The following is a 19,612-nucleotide window of genomic DNA, read 5'->3' as shown; positions in this document are numbered from 1 at the left end:
GGCACATAGAGACAAATAGATGCACTCAAAATCCCAATTAGGGGCAATTTAGAGTGTCCAATTAATGTTGCATGTTTATGGGATGTGGGAGGAAACCGGAGTACCCGGAGGAAACCCACGCAGGCACGGGGAGAACATGCAAACTCCACACTGGCAAGTCCGGGATCGCACCTGGGACCTCAGAACTGTGAGGCCAACGCTTTACCAGCTGATCCACTGTCCCGCCTAGTTTACCCATGTTAGTGATAAAAGTAGTAAGTGGCAGAGCGATGTTAGGGATTGTGTCACAACACAGAAAAGGCTGACTTCGAATTCAGAAATGCGCGATCAAATCTGAAAAATGCTCTACTTTATATTTTCCTGCGGGATTCATTTAGGATTACCTTTGAAGTTGGTAAGAGTGAAAAATGAAGTGAGACAGACACTGATTTTGGTCAATTCTTTTGCAGAATGCGAGTGCTTAATAAGGAGGATGCGAAGTCATTAAGCAGATCCTGAAGCACGCCTCAATCTTCTTCCACATTGCTTAATTTGTTAAAATAATATCCATCCGTCCATTATATAATTTTTTTTGTTGTTGTTTTTGTGAGGGCCCAAGGGATACCCCCAGACTCTGCTCCAGTGGGTTTTTTTTTCTGTTTTAGTCACCTTTTTCATGCCGCCGGTGTTTGCATGTCTCAGAAATAAAAGATGGAAATTCGAGAATCACAATCTTTTTTTTCCATACATGTAAAGTATTACAGTTCTTATTGGCTGGCTACAGTTCAGGGTGCACCACGTCTCCTGTCCAAAGGTAGCTGTAATAGGTTCCAGCACTCCTGCGACCCTTGTGAGGATAAGCGGCTCCGAAAATGGATAGTTGGAATTAACTTCCAATGACAATAACAATACCAGCCGCCAGGGAGCAGTGTTGCCCAACAGCAATACCAAGTGCCCGAAAACAAACCTGGATTTAATTATACACCCACGTACACACATACCGTGTATAGCAGTTGGATCAAAGATATGACTTAAATATCTCACATTTGAACAAATGTTGAATATATTATTTTTGAATTATTGTATTAGTGGTCGTCACGTATATTTGATGACTATTGAATTAGTAAATGCAAATATATATTATCCATCCATTTTCCGTACAATATGTTCCGATATATTAAAAATCGATTAAATATGATGAATACATTGATTAATTTGATGATTGGGTCCCTTTATGAAGCCCAATTGTAATAGTTATTGTATTCAATTAAATGTATACATTGAATACAATTATTTTAAATTATTACATTAAATACAAAACACTTATTAGAGCTTTTTAAATATTGAATTTAAATCAAAATCTCAGCCATGAAAATAGATGCATGAACACAAAAATATTCTCCTGTCACATTTGAACATGGAATGCAAAGTATGGATCTATACAGTAACAGTGCAAAGTACTGTATGTACGTATAATATTGTGTGATTATAAAATATGACTTTATTTGCTTCCATAACAGCACATAATTAATGAAGCTGTTTGTGGTGCTCTTGAGGTCCCGAAAGTGCGTAGATGTGGTCTTCTGACCTTTAACCTGATAACCTGCTCAGCTGACTTGTGTAAGGAACATCCTCAATGAAAAAATAGCCCCAAGTGTCCACTCAGCATACGTTTTAGAAAAGAAAAAAAAAATCATTTTCCTGTTGTTGGTGGTTTTATTTTTTTCTTTTCCACAGGAGTGTGTGCTGTCCGGACTTGTTGAAAAAGTGCTAAGTCAGGTCATCGCGCTATCACGCTGCTGACGTGTTATCATCAAGTCGTCACGCTTGAGATTTGCGTTGCTGACTTCTGCAAGCGGCAGCCAGCGACGCAAACTTCACTTTAGCGCTTTTATTTGGACCAAAAAAATACCCCCCCCCCCGGCCCTTTTTTGGGGGGGAACTAGCATAATGTAGCAAGATCTTTCTAGAAAGCACAAAATTCTATAAATTAGACATTAGTCTTCATTTTATATCTGATGGATTACTTTTTAACTTGTTTATATCACACTTTGTTTACAATCCATGATTGATTAGCTCATGTAAACTGAAGAAGAAATCAATCTACGGTAAAATGAAGTTGCTAATGGAAACAAAAAACTAAATCATGACATCCAATCACTGTGGATGCAAAAATTAACACAATAGTTCCATGATCAATCGGTAATAATGATTACCTTGGTTAATGACCTAGTTATATGCCGCAAAAAATATTGTTACAATATAAGTTTGAAACGCCCCAGGCAATTATGACATTCGGCTACCGACGTTGACGTTTGAGCGGTCACGTCGACTGCTCGAAATTGCGGACCTTTATTTCATTGCTTTCTGTTGTACAGTTCTGTAAGAAAACAAAGGTTTTATTGTATCTTACTGAACATTTCCAAGCATCCGTATGACAAAATAGAAGAAATGGAAGCTCAATTAAATCAGCCCTTGTTAGTAAGAATCTGATAAGGATTAAGAATTTTGAGATTTACTTGTGATTAAAGGGCCACTAACACCTAAAACATGAAATTTTGTATGTTTTTAACTGAAAATAATCATCCGGAATTAACTGCAAGTCTGAATGTTGGCGTATATAATTTTTTTTCATCTCCCACCAGGGAAAGTCTCTCTAGGACTTTGTGTTGAAGAAGAAGCAGGAAGTGATGTTTTTTTGCAGACGCCTCCAGTGGCGGGCTCGCGTATTTACACCTATTGTACCTGCGAGAGATTAGCTGTTTTTTTTTCTGGGTGTTAGCCAAAATATCGGCTCGTTGTATTGCTGGACTTTGCTTGAACACTCGGGAGGATGGATTCACTCTTCGTACATTTCCAAAAGACCCGGTTCGTTGTGAAAAATGGATTGCACAGACGCAAAGGTCGAGAGCTTTGTGGGTTCCAAATGACAGGGAAGTATGTATAGAGCGATTAAAAAATAGTTGGGGAGAATGACGTAATGCTTCTCTCAGAACGTAACGAGTCAGGGGTGCTAAATATGTCAATGTGCCCATGCACACTGTCATACATACTGTCGGGGAGTCTGTTGTTAGTTAGAAGTGATCCGCATATCATCTACGTATAGCTCGAAACAATAGGGTAATATGGCCCCGGTCACTTCATTTGATTCTGAGAGGTTCTCTTCTTCGAAAAGAGCTTCCGTGTCAGAAGGGGCGTCAGAAAAATCTGAAAATCTCTCTTGTTCATCTCCCATAGCAGGTGCCACTACATGTTTTCAATGGCGACTGTCCCAGTGTGTCATCTGCAAATGATGTTGCAAGCAATATGGCGGCCACTGGGATGTCGAGTGAGACTTCCGCAACTTTGCGCATGAATGACACGCTCTCCGCTCTTCTTTTTTTTTTAATATAGACATTGAAGTGAATAATATTAGATATAGTTTTACTAACAACATCCATTTTGAAATGAATATTGGGCTGTCGGTAGCCCTTTAAGACCCTTCAGCAGGAAAAAAAGGGTTGTATTAGTTGAAAAATTCATGCCACCTCAGATTTACTTAAAAAAAAAAGAATAATAGTCCATCACGTACGTTTTGTTTTAAATTGTCTTCAAATCCTATGAAAGTATGACTCTGGATGGCAAAATGTTTAGGTCACGTTAAGCAAAACTAGTAGCTAACATGAGAAATTCAAAAGGCTGGCTTTATGGTTTGTTTGAAAACGCCATGACTAGCTGGCGGCCAATGTACAAAAACAAAAGGCAGACAGTGATGTTTTGACACAAAATGACTTTGCAATCAAGAAAAGCGCCAACGACGTTGTTGTGACGGGCGCTCAAAGTCCGCATCCTTTTTTTGCAATAACAATCGAAGACTTTGTTGGGGACTTCGCGTATGATCGATTTCTGCTTGTGTATGCGCTCAGGCGGGAGCAAGCGGTGTCGATAACGCGCGCACGCTCCCCACTTCGCTCTCATGTGGCCTCGTCACGTAAGACCGTGTCGAGCGACATCTCAAAGAGCTCACTCGGGCACATTTCTCGTTTCCATTCGGGCTATAGCTAAAAATGTTTTAATTTGCGTCCATTAAAGGGTTCACACGTCGATACGAGTAGTTAATTTTTTCCCACCACCATTCCGGAGAGGAATCACGTGCTTCCAAAATGACATCATGTGGAAGGGAGGGCACCCAACAGGTAGAGGCCAATGAGAGCGCCCGGTGGGCGGGGACTCGACTGTCACTCAAGCCTTTATAACGTCGTGTAGTTTCAACGCAGAATGAGATTTTTCCTCCTTTTCCATTCGCAGTTTCGTCACACGGTGCTGCCGGTAAGTGTGATTTTCTTTTTTTAAAAAACGAATTCAAATTTGTGTGAACTACGCTTTCCCATGTACAATCCATCCCAATGGAGGTCTTGAGTGTGTGTCATTGTAATCTTGGGAATTTGTCCTACAATCACAATGGTAAAAGCGAAGAGACAAATTAGGATGGCTATTTAAGCATGTTACTGACAATTTCCCAGCAAAACCTCGACAATTTTTTTATCGTTCGATATTTTCAGTCGTCGTTTTGCATTCGCCTTGCCTTTTGTTGTCCTCTCGAGTGGAAACAACAACGACAACAGGCGCTTTGCTCGTTAGTTTTCACGTTAAAATGACAAAAAGCGTCGGCATGGCAGCTGAAAGAAGGCACATCCTTTACCAAAGGTTGGATAATGCTGTTATTACTTAGTAGTATTCTGTTCGTTTTCCACGTCGCAAGTTTGGATGGCCCACTTTTCTTGGCTCGCTTTCGCAGATCCCGTGACACTGCAAAAAAAAAAAAAAAAAAAAAAGGGGGAATGGGGCCACAGAAAAAGAACAGCCGGTTTCCGCTTTCGAAACAAAGTCAAATAAACGTTCCGTATTTTAATATGATTTAATGTTTTTCTTTCCTCCTCCATTTGAGCGGGTTTAAGCGGACGTAAATGAGTTTTTGATGGAATGTTGTTGTTGTTGCTGTTACGTATCAACAACGCCTTGAAGCGTCAACGGTGGGTTTCATGTTCCACTCTGCCGACACTCCAAGAACTGTGGTCTCATAAAGGTTTAGTATCAAGACTATATAAAATATAAAGGTTAAAAAGTGTTTTTCTTTTTTTTTTTCATGTATTGCAGTTGTACCACGACCAGTTGTGTATCACTATTGTAAACATGTAGAACATAAGATAAAATTCAATCCCCAGTATTACAAAATGTCGGCCTCCTGGGAAAAAAAAAAATCCCCCGTCACCTTTATGAATGTGTATCATAGAAGATCACTGAAATAAATTGTTCTGCCATTTCCTAGGTTGTGTACATATATCAAAAATCCATCATGGTAAAACAATGAGAAATTCCACAGATGACTAAGTTAAGCATATATATTGTAATTATAACTCTTCAAAAAAGTGCTACTCAAACACACATGGCAACCCACAGACATACATTCTCTCTGCTCTGTGGAAACAATTATTAGTGGAGATCAGTTTGGGACCATGTCTTCTTTTTCTTGCTGTAAGTTTTGTATCCTGAAGTATGAAAGAACTTCCGTTCCCTTCAGGTAGCCACAACCATGTTGCCTCTCATCACGTTGGCCTTGTGCCTGAGCGCCGCCGCCTCGGCCCCCAGCCTGGACCCCCAGCTGGACGAGCACTGGGACCTGTGGAAGACGTGGCACTCCAAGCAATACCACCAGGTGCTGTGTGGGAGGGAGATCAGTTTTGTCCAGTATTTGTCATTCTGCCACAGAATTAGTTATAAACTATATATAATCGTCTTTTTTTTTTTAAAGCCCTTTGGCAATTATCAACGGATTCAAACTTATATCTCCTTCCACATTTGTCATCCATTTTGAAAGCGTGCAGTTTTTTTGACATGAGAATCTGTTTTTGTCGTCGTAGAAAGAGGAAGGCTGGAGGAGGATGGTGTGGGAGAAGAACCTGAGGAAGATCGAGCTGCACAACTTGGAGCACTCGATGGGCAAACACACCTACAGCCTGGGCATGAACCACTTTGGCGACATGGTACGCGCCCGGCGCAACAACCGTCCAACGAATGCTCCATTAACCCGCTTTTGTGTTCAGACTCACGAGGAGTTTCGTCAGATCATGAACGGCTACAAGCGTGGCGGCAAGGTGCAGAAGAAAACCAAAGGGACGCTCTTTATGGAGCCCAACTTTCTGGAGGCGCCGCGCTCGGTGGACTGGAGAGACCACGGCTACGTTACCCCCGTCAAGGACCAGGTGAGCTCGGCTACGGTCTCACAATGATAGTTGTGCTCCGTGATAACTGTGGCAGGATCTTGAATTAGGGATGGGAGGCCACTTTGTACTGCATCAAAAAATTGCATTTTTGAAGTGTGTAACAAAAATATCTACTGAAATCAGATCAAGTAACCCCCTTTGTATTTTGATTACATTACATTTTTATAGTTTACGTTGGTATTTCTGATGGATAAAATACATTTTATAAGTCATGTTTGTTTTTGGTGAAAAATTAATTTTTAGATTATTTTTTTTTTTTTTCAAGCTATTCTAATTTAAAGGTAAAATGAACTCCAGTGAGCATTTTGTTATACTCACGGTACATTACATAATAAAACAACAAATACTGCATCACTTAAGTGACTGGGTCTTACAACATTTTAGAATTATGGTTGCGATATTGAGTGGTGTAGCTGCTACTTCAATCTTAATTACGTATTTACAAAATTTGCAAAAAAGGATAGCACAAATATATAATTAAGTGTGTGAATCAATGTGTTCATTGGTCACGTCATCAAACCTACTCGTTCAGGAATTGAAAAACATTGTGGTTGTGCTGAGAGACGTGACTGGAGGAATTAGTACTTTTTAAATATAATTTTACTTTTTTTTTTTTTTAAGCTCTGTGTAACAAAATCATGCCTTTTTTTTTAAAAAAAATATCAAACTAAACCACCAAATATTTGAGTTAAAACTTTTCTAGCACCTTCATTGATAAGTGTAATTGAAGCTGTGTGTTTGTAGACAAGTGCAGTCAAAATTTAGCTTGGTGTGAAGGCTCAGATGTCTGCCATCGTGGCGGACTTGTTTATCTACACCGTGCACACTTTCGTCCTTCCTCCACCCCTCTTTTATATTTATAACCAACACTGACAAACATTTCCTCATGCAGCGGCTGAGTGCTAATGTGCTCCATAAACAAATGTATGCCGCTTTGTCATCCCCCCCCCCGCGCCTGATCCTGCACAGCTGATAATACACTGAACTTTGTGTATCATATACTGTGTTCTAATTTATTGCGATGCATATTTAAACATGGACATGTTCAACCAAAGCATAGTCGCAAAAATCAACGAGCTTGATGCAACTGACTGAACGTAGCGTGGATGTTTCAAGCGTTTTAGCCCGGTTGGGCTTCTGTCCTGACACCCTATTTTTACGTGTTTGCAGGGTCAATGCGGATCGTGTTGGGCCTTCAGCACCACGGGGGCCCTGGAGGGTCAGCACTTTCGCAAGACCGGTAAGCTGGTGTCTCTGAGCGAGCAGAACCTGGTGGACTGCTCCCGGCCCGAAGGCAACGAGGGCTGCAACGGAGGTCTGATGGACCAGGCCTTCCAGTACATCAAGGACAACGACGGCCTGGACTCTGAGGACGCCTATCCCTACCTGGGAACCGTAAGTCTTCTCACGTATGCGTCAGCTAGACTTTGTCACGTTCAACTTCAAGCTTTTCTCCCTAGCATTGCTTAGTTGTTTTTTTCTTTGTCTTCCCATTTTTATCAAAACTGCAATAATACTCATAAAACTAATTATAAAATAGTAGAATGAAGAGTTATAACCCTTTGGTAAAAATGTGGGTATATATATATATATTTTGCCAAAATGTATTTTTTTTCCGCAAAATTCTCCCTATAATTAATACTTTTTATTTTAGTTTATTTTTTCCAAAAGTCAAAAAAAACTAAATGTAATTGTGTGAATAACAAGGTTATTAAATGGTTGGTTAGTAAAATAAAACTTTGCAAGCTTTCCTTTTTTTTTTTTTTCTTTTAAAGTTGTTCAATTCATAATATAACTAAGAATGAAAGATTCAGTGAAAAATGTTTTACATACTGTTTTGTGTTCCACATTTTAGAAAGTTATTAAAAACAATTTCATATACACATACTTATTTGATACTTGCTTAATTATAATCACTAAGAATGTAAACCTGAGTGCTTTATCCCACAGGACGACCAGCCTTGTCACTACGACCCGTCGTTCAACTCTGCCAACGACACGGGCTTCGTGGACGTCCCCAGCGGCAAAGAGCACGCGCTCATGAAGGCCGTGGCATCCGTGGGGCCCGTCTCTGTGGCCATCGACGCCGGACACGAGTCCTTCCAGTTCTACCAGTCGGGTCAGTGCCGAAATTGGATCCTCCCCTCTCCTAAAATTTGATTTTTAAAAAGGTCCTGTAAAAAGATTATTTTCTTGAATGTTGGCAATCTAAAATAAACCCCACCCGCATTAGCTGGGGGGGAATTGAAATATTTGGGTTGAGGCAAAATGTATTTCTTTATCTGAAAAGAAAAACAGTCACGGCATTCAAAGTTTCAGCTGAAAACAAGATATTTTGCCTGAAAAGAAAATGACAATTTGGTCAAGATATATTTTGGATGCTGGAGCGTTGGACTCACAGTTCTGAGGGCCGGGGTTAAAATCTGGGCCACACCTGTGTGGAGTTAGCATGTTCTCCCCGTGCCTGCGTGGGTTTTGTCCGGGCACTCCGGTTTCATCCTGCATCCCAAAAAACGCGTGGCAGCTTGATTGAAGCCTCTAAATTGGTTGAGTGCAAATGGTTGCTTGTTTAATGTGGCGCTCAATTGGCTGGCGACCAGTTCAGGGTGTCACAAATCTCTCCCCCAGTCAGCATGGATAGCTTCCAACTCTCCTGAGGATAAGCACTTGATAAACTTCTTTAATATAAATTGTAGACAATCTAACAAACCACTTTTTTTTTTTTTTTTTTAAGGAGTGTACTTTGAGAAGGAGTGCAGCAGTGAAGAGCTCGACCACGGCGTCCTCGTGGTGGGTTACGGCTTCGAGGGGCAAGATGTGGATGGCAACAAGTACTGGATCGTCAAGAACAGGTGGGTGTAGAAATGCCGCCACAAACCTCGTGTGCGAGCGTCGCTAACGTGTGTACGCTCGTACAGCTGGAGCGAGAAGTGGGGCGATAAAGGTTACATCTACATGGCCAAAGATCGCAAGAACCACTGCGGGATCGCCACCGCTGCCAGCTACCCGCTGGTCTGATGATGACAGGCGACGCTGGAGCTGGGGGGCCATCTAGCCATTTTTTTTTCAAAATGACGAGCAATCACGTGGAAGCAAAAGGATTTGGATTTTAGCCAACAAATGAGTTTTTTTTGTTTTTTTTAGGGAATGGATGCCGGTTTTAATGGCAATTTTTATTCAAGAAATTTTAGTTGTCTTTTATTCTTTGTACATATGCTGCTACTCAGTGAGTGGGGAAATGTTTGTTCTTGTAAATGTTTTTTTATGTTTCATGTTAAATTTGTTGTCCATTAAAGGTGTGAAACACTAATTTTGTAGCTCTTTGTTCAAAATGATTATTTTTTTTTTTTCCTCAAAGTGAACCCTTTTTCTTGCTGAAAACAAATGTTTTGCATTTCAGACTAGGAAAAAAAAATCCAACTACCAAATGAAAAGTTTGACTCACAAAAAAAAAAAATGCCCAACAAAATCAGTGACTTAATGGACAACTTAATTTCATCACCAATCACACCTTTTTTTTTTTTTTTAAGAAATTAGTTTTAAACCATATTGAGTGAAGAGAAATATTCGAAAAATTAAGTCATTAAAAAAACTTGGATTTGCACACAGAGTTTTCCTTGCAAATGATAAAAGTAATCAAAGGCTGAGATGAAAACATTTTGTAAGAGGAGAAATTGAGCATTTTCTGCTTGAAAATGCATTTCCAATTAGTCAATACAAAGCACATTTTTTAATTTTTTTTTTTTAAGTTGGGATTTGTAAAACAATTTAGGGGAACGTCCACACATTTTCTCCAGCTTTTTAAGTTTTTGTCATTTTGGTCAACTTGGAAGCTCATTCCCTCCTTGTGGGGGGGAAAAAAAAAAGTCAAAACAGTGGACCAACTCTTAGGCTTTTATTTGTCAAAGTAGAAAAAAAACCTGCACGGATAGCTTAGTCCTCCCTACTGGTATTTGTGGACAAAGGCCAAATACTCGTTGACATCATCAGGCGAGCCCACCACGAAGGGCACCCGCTGATGGAGGGCCCGAGGCCGCACGTCCAGGACCCTCTGAGTACCCGTCGTGGCCAGGCCCCCTGCCTGCTCAACCAGAAAGGCGATCGGGTTGCACTCATACAGCAGACGAAGCTACATCAAGAGACAAAATGGGGGGAAAAAACACAACAAAAGTAGAGTACATGTATTTCTATAGTTACATCAATGCTGATTAAATCGACTAATCAATATCCTTGATATCCAGCTTGTGAACACATTCTAGAATGTTTTGGTTTCTTGTAAGACAATGAATTCAGCTTTTTTTTGTCCACTTTTAGTGACCAAGTTGTTCTAATGGGTCTAGAATATACAATATAGTGCCAAGAAAAAAAATATGCTATACTTTTCTACCATTTATTCTATTTTTGTATTTTTCATATTTGTGCACTGCATTTTTGTCTATTTATTTTAAAAACTTTTAATTTTTTTTCCTGTTTCTTTTATTTTTTGAGATAACATGATAAATTTTATTTTTTAATGATTTACTTTAAACTTCAGTTTAAATGTTTACAATTTTCAGATATTTGTGTTTTTGTTTTCTATTTTTTGTCAATTTTTTTTATAATTTTTAAATATTTTTCATGTTTCTATTTTTTCATGGAACTTGAATATTTTTCCCTGAATAGTTTTTTCCTAATGCTTCTATTTTTATACATCACATGAACATTTTTTTGCAGCAAGAGTATTTCTTTTTAATTTTGTTTGTTTGATTTGAACTTTTTTTCTATTTTTTCCATTTTTCATTGACCATTTCTGTCTTTCCATGTAACATGTTTTTTCCCTAGTGATTGTCACGTCCTCTGTCAATTGTTGAAATATTTTTGCCTTTTCATCTTATAGTTATCTTTTTGGGGGAGGGTATTTCTCACTATTTTGGCGTGCGCTGCTGTTTTGATCAGCAACAGCAATGAAACACGTTCAGCGTTGGTTAACCGTGTAGAATAACCACGAGTGAACAACCGCGTCTCGTGGACGTTGGCTGCGGCCCTGGCTCGTCGTTGTCGCCCAGCTGCACGCAGCTCGCTCTGAATTTCACTTCTCCTTCTTCTTCTTTTTTTCCGCTGTGCCACCGCTGTTTTCCTCCCTTTGTTTTTTTTTTTTTTTTTCGAGAAAAGTAGAACTAACATTCCGCATTGTACTAACACATGGCGGTTTTTTTTTTCCCCCCCAGCACATTGAAAGGGAAATCGAAATCATCGTCTTTCTAGCAGGTGTTGAGGTCAAAACTCTTTGAGGGTACCTTCCCTTCCGGGTTCTTCTGGTTGGCCGGGTACATGAAGATGCCGCCGTACGCGATGGTGCGGTGGACGTCGGACACCATGGAGCCCACGTAGCGAGCGCCGTACGGGCTGCCGCCGTCCTGGAAGACAACAGACAAGCGTTCCATACGAATACTGTACTCTACCGTACTGGAGTCTATTTCATGGAAGATAAAGCAGTATCTAAATATTGCATTACAGAAAAAATAACAGTTCGTTTTTCCCCATCAAAAAATACAAATAAATCCTATAAACTATAAGTAGTCTGGCAAAACAAAAAAATACATAATGGATAGGTTTGTAATTCCGCCATCTTGTGTGTCATAGAGGTCAGAGAACACAGGTGATAGGTGAAGTGTGACGTTTTTTTTTTAATCGTTAATTTATCCGATTGGTTTAAGGACTGTGGTGACGACATTGAAAACCTATCCAATGTTACTACACATATATAATGTTTAATGTAAAGTACGAAATCATTGGAATTAAAAAAGCTGGAGCAATATTATTGTCATTTTTATGCTCTGTCAAAAATGTGTTGCTCACGTTCAGATAGAGCTTGTGACCACGATCAGGGGTCTCCGACGACTCGGCCCTGGATAGGTACCGGTCCGGAGATCATTTTGTACTGGGCCACAAAGAATGAATAATAAATTATTAAATTGTTTTTTTTCCCCTTCTTCTTCCGGATGTCTTATTTTGAAAGACAACCACTTCCGCCTTTGCCTCATTCCCGCACTTGACTCTTTGGCGAGTCTTTATCTTGCATCAACAATTCAAGCTCGCCGTTGTAAAATGAACCAGAAAAAGCTTCACTGGAGAATTTCTTTGGCAAGGGGAAAGCAGACAACGATGAGACAACAGAGGGGTCACAAACTGCCTGTAAAAAGAATGCTGCATTTAAAAGAAAATACCAAGATTCCCACCTGTGTTACGGGTTCATATCGCAACAGGTGATTCACAAGACCCACAACCCACTCTGCGTGACAGACCTGCTCATGAAACCATGAAAACCTCAAAAGTGTGCCGCCACGCGGAGACAAAACACCCAGCATTGAAAGAAAAGCCCTCAGAAATATTCTGAAAGAAGAAAACGGGAACATAAAGGACAGAAAGAGTTATTGAAGGCCACTACTTGCACAAATATGTCTGGGCTAAATGCACCATTCCTGGTCGCAGATCGCATGGGGAGCCTGCAGTAAAAAAGGTTGAAAACACCCCACTTTCGGTGAGCACAATAAGAAGAATAAATGAAAGAGCAGGGGGACATCGAGGCACAGTTAATCGAGAGGATAACGCATAACTGCCATGCTTTTAGGGTGAGTGGAATTTTTCATCCATTTAACATTCTTTTTTAAGACAACGCTGTGAATTTATTTTTGCCGTACACTGTTTATGCCACACCTTGACAGCCGGTCCGTGAAAAATGAAATGAAACCTGTCCGCGGTGCAAAAAAGGTTTGGGACCACCGACCATGATGGTAGTTTCGTTAGCTAATCTTTGGGGTGTTGCATTATGTGATAGCATTCAGCTAGCAAAAATCGTGTGATTTAGTTCAGTACAGAACATGTACTCATATTTGTTTGTTGTTTACTTTGACAGATAACTTAAGCTGAGCATGCCGATAAACAACTTCAAGCCGGTTTTTGAAGAATGCTTCACTCTCTGCTGCCTGTTGTCAAGTTTGTTCAGAATCCAGTGCTTAAAAGCTCATTCTCTCTAAAATTGGCCCAGCGACAGCTCGTATCTGGAGACGAATTTCAAAGTCGACTCACTCCGAATTTGAGGTATTTGCGTACTTGATTTATACGTGAAAGTGTACAAATGATTTTTAGCCAATCTTGGCACTTTTACTGTGCACTGAATGGGGGCCAAAAGAGTGCGAGCAAGTGTTTATGCTGTGTGAATGTATACTGTAATCTCAATCTAGTTCCTTTAGTCTATGTACACAACCAGAAAATGAGGTCCAGTACTGCGATGACATTCCATCGAGCTCAAGCTCAGTTCAAAAACTCAAAGTCCACCGAGCGAGAGTGATAAACAACTTTTAAGCCCCTGAGCACAGGCGCTGACATTAAACGCCATTTTATCCTCTGGCTTGTATCGTGTTGTCATCGAGAGATTTGAGAATAGAACTTAATGTAGTCGGGGTACAGCAAAGGGAAAGCGCAGTTTGTCATTCCGACGAGGTTGGGTTAGGGTGCCGAAACACGCAGGCCCAACGTCTGACGCGCTGCAGTCATGTGCTCGCTGACTCACGTCCTGCAAATCACACGCCAAGGCCAAACGTGTTGACTGTTTCCTGAAAACACTCACGCAAGCGCACACACACACACACACACAGGGGGAGAGTCGGCCTTCTGTGCTGACTGTAGAAACGAAACGGGAAAGTTTTTTTTTTTTTGTACTGGAGGAGTGAAGGGGGGGCCCTTATACGCTCTTAATTATATTTTTAATCAGATAATCACTTTGAAGTTTTGCTATCAATAAGGCATTCTGATTGATTATAAAAAGCTCACAAGTTCAAGTAAACAAATCAACAGATTTGCTGCCGCTACAATGATTTCATAACCCCCCCCATAAAAAAATCTATATTGTAAATTCATTTTAAAAAATCAAATCAATCTTTTCAAAGATATATTTTTAAATAATATTAAAAATGCTACAGGTACTAAATTGCCCCTAGGTGTAATTGTGAGTGCGACTAGATGGATGGACACTACAGGTATGCCAATTAAATATATCCATATATATTTATATATACAGTCATCAACAAAAACAGTATTTAAAATCCATTCAAAAATTATAAAACAATGATCAGATTAAACCATATTAAAATTACAAAATTCTATTTCAAATTATAATACTTTGTTTTCAAGAATGGGCAGCACAGTGGTACATCTGGTTAGAGCGCTGGCCTGACAGTTCTGAGGACCCGGGTTCAATACCGGCCTTGCCTGTGTGGAATTTGCATGTTCTCCCCGTCCCTGCGTGGGTTTTATCCGGGCACTTCGGTTTCCTCCCACATCCCCAAAACATCCGACATTAATTGGACACTCAAAATTGCCCCTGGGTGTGATTGTGAGTGGGACTGTTGTCTGTCTCCATGTGCCCTGCGATTGGCTGGCAACCAGTTCAGGGTGTACCCCGCCTCCTGCCTGTTGACAGCTGGGATAGGCTCCAGCACTCTCCACGACCCTCATGAGGCTAAGCAGCAAAGAAAATGGATGGATGTACTGGATATATAGCATCTCAATAAATAACAAACACATGAAACCGCAATAAAACGTTGAGTAATGTACTTTTCACATTCATTTCTCAACAGAATCATTGTGTGAAAAGCAGAAAGTAAAGGAAGACCGAGCCAGCGGGTTCTCTTGGGCATGACCAAAAATGTTCGCTTCCATTTGCACAAAATAGATTCCAAGTCATCACTGTATGGACGAACACATGACGGCCTTGCATCACATGAAGCGGCGAAGTGCTGAGCAAGCGTGAAAAGGGATAGGATGTTTGAGGGAGGGAGGAACGAGCCACCTTAACACACACACACACACACACACACATTTGCGGTCCACCTGATGTCCGTACCTCGGGGTTCTTCTTGTGATGGATGTAGTGGTTGACGGAGGGGTGGAAGTACTTGGCGTAGCCCTCGTTCAAGCTGTAGATCTTCCCCCTGGGCTTGATCCTCACGTTCCTCTCGGTCAGGATGAACTCGCCGATGGCCTGGAGACAAAAATAAAAATACTAATAAATTGTGATACCATTCCTCGTTCGTTTGATAATGAGAGGGGCCCAAAAGTACTTTAATTCGTAGAAGCTTAATATAGTCAAAGTCAAAGCACTTGTTTAAATCCTGTACTCGAGTAGAAATAGAGTCAAAGTACAGACTCGTACATGAAGTACTGTACTTAAAAGAGACTTCAAGTGGTTTGTTGTCCCTCCCTGTTCAAGTTTACGGTCAAACTTAATAAAAGAGGAAAAAAAGAAAATTACACAATGTGGATTTTAGCAAACCTCAGAAATTTGAGTTATGAAAGTCTGATAGCTTGAAGCTAACACACAATACCAAAAAAAAAATTAAATCAGTATCAATATCATGCATATTCTTTATTCTCTGCTAAAAAGGGACTGCATTACACTGCCCTCTCGTGGCAAATTCATTACTTTATATTTAATTATGATCAATTATGTTTTTTTTTTTAAAGTAAAGCAAAATAATGCCAAGAGCTGTTTATCTTTTGAAGTTATTAGTTGGCGTTTTTGGCTCAGCTGCAACAATTCCGACTGTCGCCACGTTTTCATGGGGAAAGATGACTTGAGATACGAGGGTTTACACTGAACATATTGAACTTGTAAGTCAAGCCACCGTTGTAGAAAAGTAAAAAGCAAAAATGAACATTATGGTCAATTATATATAATGTCTGTTTTAATAACGTGGCATTTTGTCACAGACGGAATAGTTATTCCCTGTTTTATTAATTTACACGGAGTGCTCGGACCAAGAAGGTGGATTTTATCTTTTTTTTTTATTTTTTTTTTTTTTCCAAGCCTACCGGGTCCAGCATGAAGAAGTTGAGGCCGGCACCGGTGCTGAGGGCCACCAGGGTGGCGCTGCCGTAGAGGGCGTAACCGGCGCACACCATACTGCTGCCCGGCTGGAGGGCGTCCTCCTCGGTGGGCTCGCCCTCGCTCACCTGAGTGGACCACACGCTTGCAGGTCAGGACACAAATACGTTTTTTGCAATCTCTTCTTTGTAAACTTCTCAGAAGGGGAATCCCAGATGCGTGTTTGTCCCCACATATTTTGCATTGTTGCCGCTTTAAACAATTCAAATGACTCATGGCATTGACTAACTGTACGATGACGCCCCCTGTCGGGACACAAGGCGCCACTGCAAGTTTTTTAAAAAAAGTACAGTACATTTCAGGGTGGATGGATAGACAAATATTGAGAAATATTGAGAAATGGATCCTCACTCGTTTGTAGACGGCAAAGATGGTGCCGATGGAAGCCAGACAGTCGATGTTGCTGGAGCCGTCCAGAGGGTCAAAGCACACCACGTACTTCCCCTGGAACACACAAGTTGAACGCCATTCACTCAGTGGGCTGCATGTATAGATACGGTATGCGTACATACATGATGATACAGTATACAGTTCTTTGTACCAATCTCTATCAGGGGTTACCCAGCAGGTGAGATTCACGCCTTGCATACCAATTAATTTGCCAGTTTGATCGACACTTCCAAATGAACAAACACTACATGCTCAAATTACTCCCCGAGAGGGGTTGCGTCGGGAAGGGCATAAAAGGGGAAAAAACTGTGCCAATCAAATATGAGCGTTCGTTCATCTGAGATGTCCGCTGTGGCGACCCCTGAAGGGACAAGCCGAAAGAAACTTACTTACTTTTACATGCTCAAATTATCTTCAGTGTTTTTTTTAATAAATAATGATATTCCTCAATGTTAAAACAATGAACATGTTAATGATTTCCCACAACAACGAGTAAACTCATGACTATAGATACTGTATGCTACACTTTTTAAAAATTCTTGGTTCTCTATGGCGGCATGGTGAATCAGCTGTAAAGCATTGGCCTCACAGTTCTGAGGACCTGGGTTTGATCCCGGCCCGGCCTGTGTGGAGTTTGCATGTTCTCCCCTTGCCTGCGTGGGTTTTCTCCGGGCACTCTGCTTTCCTCCCACATCCCAAAAACATGCACCATTAACCTGCCACTCTAAGTTGCCCCTAGGTGTGTTTGTGACTGCAAATGGTTTGTGCCCTGCGATTGGCTGGTAGCCAGTTCAGGGTGTACCCCGCCTCCAGCCCGTTGACAGCTGAGATAGGCTCCAGCACTCCCTGCGACCCACGTGAGGATAAGCGGCAAAGAAAATGGATGGATGGATGGCTGGATAGTTCTCTAACTTTCCGCTAAATCAAGGGTGTCAAACTAATTTCTGTCGCGGTCCACATCGTAGTTGTGGTTTCCCTCAGAGGGCCGTTATGACTGCGAAAACATAAAAATCTTTTAGCCGCCTGATCATATTTGCACATGAAATTTCTGGATTGGTTTTGGTATCATCAATCAAGGGTAATTGGTTTTTCAACTATTGTTGATGTTTGCCGACACAAAACTGCTTTCGATATCTCACCGTTATCATCTGTGATATGATCATTTGAAATTTTGGTACAGATTTTAACAAAAAATCATGGAAGTTGATACACATGATTTGCCTTCACGGGCCATATAAAATCATGTGGTGGGCCGGATCTGGCCCCCGGACCTTGTGTTTGACACCAGTGCGCTAAATGATCATGAATACAACATTTGTAGAAAAACGTGATGTCACCTTACTGGTGAGCATTTTTTACAACACAGCTACTCATGTAATCCTTGGGGGTTACCTGGTGCCCGCGGGCACCACGTTGGTCATGCATACAGTACTGTACATCCAAGTACTACCCTCTTGTCTTGGGGTGTGACGATGAGGCTCTTGTCCTCCTCGGAAACCATGCAGCAGGTGCCGTAGGAGGCTTTCAGCATGTTGACCACCAGGTCGTTGGACAGCACGTCCAGCTTCTTCACGTCGTCCCCCGTCACATTCACGCAGCCCGCCATGCCCTGCCTGCGCACAGCCAAATTCAACTGTTGACCTGTCAGCGTCACAACGGCCATTGTTGTCCGACAATGTAATCTTATCCTCGCAGTGGACAAGAAGTACGTCACGTAAACCAATGTTTCTTTCACTGTGGTGTGCGAGTACGTACTTGTAGGCTAACACACCAGAAGGAGCAGCACGATGTCTAGTTAAGTGAAGCAGAAAATACAGGAAAAACTGTTTGACTCTTTACTTTCTATTAAATCATGCCATTACTGTATTTTTTTAAAAATAAAGTACACTACTTATACTATTTTTCCTGAACAGAAAACATGACTTGAGATACTATGTGAGCACTTTGAGTAATGAGCACGGTCATGGAACAAGGCAATGAAGACACTAATTTAGTTTTGAAATTCACTTTAAATGACCTCTTCCTACACTGTACTTTGACTTTTGAAAAAACAACATTTTTCCTTTTGTAAAGATTGCAAACCATTTTTCTCCAAAACATCATCAATTTGTAAGTGTACAAGTTGAGCTATTTGTCAAAAATAGGCAACTTTTTAACCCCAGTGGCACTTGGGGGGCAATTAGTAGTTATATTTCATTGGCGGAAGGATTACGAGGCGCTCACTCTGCTGTACTCACAAGTGGGCCAGGCCCGCCTTGCGCACGGCCGAGGAGATGGCCTTGATGGCGGTCATCATGGCGTTGAGCAGCTGTGTCAGTTCGCCCGTCGCACCCTTGGCCTGGCGGCCCGTCTCCATGACGAAACGGGTCAGCGTCCACACGTCTGTGTCGAAGGCCGATTGGTCCGACATGGTGTTTCCCGGTACCGGTTAGAGTCCTGCTTCGGGTGGGCGGAAGAAGCAAAGTGAAGGGAGATTCTAGGGGAGCTATATTTGTGTGCGTGTGCGGTGTCACGTATCGGTTACAGTGGGTTGCCGCTCGACGTATTTTCAAAAGGTTTGACTCGGAAAATTGCTGTTACCTAAAGTTTTAAAAAATTTTACGTACAAACATGAAAACAATCCTCGCTTGCAAATTCTTTCCCATAGAGATCCTGCAAAACTGCCACAAAGAGGATCTGACATTTACCCACCTGTCTTTTACACAGAACCCAGTCAAGAGGGCACAGTATCGAGAGTGTTAAAGTGTCTCTTATTTTCAATATTACCCCTTGCCTCTTTTATGCGAAGATCCTGCAAAATGACAGCGTCAGAGCTGGAACAGAAGATCCAGCACGGATACAAGGCGGAAGTTTACTCAGAACCCAGCCAAGATTGCACACTGTCTTTGGTGTTAAATGTTACAGCGCCTGTTTTGTTTTTCCCTTTGGACTGTTTCACACAAATATGCTGTGAACTTGCAGCGCCAGAGCTGGAAACAGAAGGTCCAGTATTCAGCCATCTTTGATTTTGGAGCGTTACAAAACATAGCAAAGGTGTCACAACATCCCATGTGTT

At 41.2% G+C, this 19,612-nt stretch overlaps 2 protein-coding genes and 1 long non-coding RNA gene across 3 annotated transcripts; 2 read left to right on the top strand and 1 right to left on the bottom strand.

The window, feature by feature from the left end:
• The first annotated feature begins 4,131 nt into the window (after positions 1-4,131).
• Positions 4,132-9,552, top strand: ctsla (cathepsin La). The gene is made up of 8 exons (XM_061817197.1): positions 4,132-4,287; positions 5,540-5,674; positions 5,880-6,002; positions 6,063-6,221; positions 7,413-7,637; positions 8,193-8,361; positions 8,977-9,094; positions 9,161-9,552. The coding sequence occupies exons 1-8, from the start codon at positions 4,237-4,239 to the stop codon at positions 9,258-9,260; spliced, it is 1,080 nt and encodes a 359-aa protein (XP_061673181.1). The 5' UTR covers positions 4,132-4,236; the 3' UTR covers positions 9,261-9,552.
• A 618-nt stretch (positions 9,553-10,170) lies between these two features.
• Positions 10,171-19,118, bottom strand: fbp2 (fructose-1,6-bisphosphatase 2). The gene is made up of 7 exons (XM_061817198.1): positions 18,795-19,118; positions 18,008-18,170; positions 16,519-16,611; positions 16,095-16,235; positions 15,127-15,264; positions 11,519-11,638; positions 10,171-10,371 (listed from the first exon to the last, which is right to left on the bottom strand). Exons 1-7 carry the CDS (start codon positions 18,965-18,967, stop codon positions 10,186-10,188), a joined length of 1,014 nt encoding a protein of 337 aa, XP_061673182.1. The 5' UTR covers positions 18,968-19,118; the 3' UTR covers positions 10,171-10,185.
• LOC133499307 (uncharacterized) lies at positions 12,413-16,852 on the top strand. Its single transcript, XR_009794614.1, has 4 exons — positions 12,413-12,853; positions 13,138-13,322; positions 16,090-16,258; positions 16,529-16,852. It is a non-coding gene; the product is annotated as an uncharacterized LOC133499307 (long non-coding RNA).
• Positions 19,119-19,612: the final 494 nt, after the last annotated feature.

This window comes from Syngnathoides biaculeatus, chromosome 4, assembly GCF_019802595.1.
Source record: "Syngnathoides biaculeatus isolate LvHL_M chromosome 4, ASM1980259v1, whole genome shotgun sequence".
NCBI lineage: Eukaryota > Metazoa > Chordata > Actinopteri > Syngnathiformes > Syngnathidae > Syngnathoides > Syngnathoides biaculeatus.
The sequence above is the reverse complement of the archived record's forward strand: the minus strand, read 5'-3'. Positions and strand labels throughout refer to the sequence as shown.

Excerpts from the sequence above, each read along its gene's own strand:
- ctsla (XM_061817197.1), top strand. The coding sequence starts at position 4,237 with ATGAGATTTTTCCTCCTTTTCCATTCGCAGTTTCGTCACACGGTGCTG. Across the intron at positions 5,675-5,879 it reads ACTCCAAGCAATACCACCAG|AAAGAGGAAGGCTGGAGGAG; the intron begins GTGCTGTGTGGG and ends TTGTCGTCGTAG. Across the intron at positions 9,095-9,160 it reads TACTGGATCGTCAAGAACAG|CTGGAGCGAGAAGTGGGGCG; the intron begins GTGGGTGTAGAA and ends ACGCTCGTACAG.
- fbp2 (XM_061817198.1), bottom strand. The coding sequence starts at position 18,967 with ATGTCGGACCAATCGGCCTTCGACACAGACGTGTGGACGCTGACCCGT. Across the intron at positions 15,265-16,094 it reads ACTTCTTCATGCTGGACCCG|GCCATCGGCGAGTTCATCCT; the intron begins GTAGGCTTGGAA and ends TTTTGTCTCCAG. Across the intron at positions 10,372-11,518 it reads AGAAGAACCCGGAAGGGAAG|CTTCGTCTGCTGTATGAGTG; the intron begins GTACCCTCAAAG and ends CTCTTGATGTAG.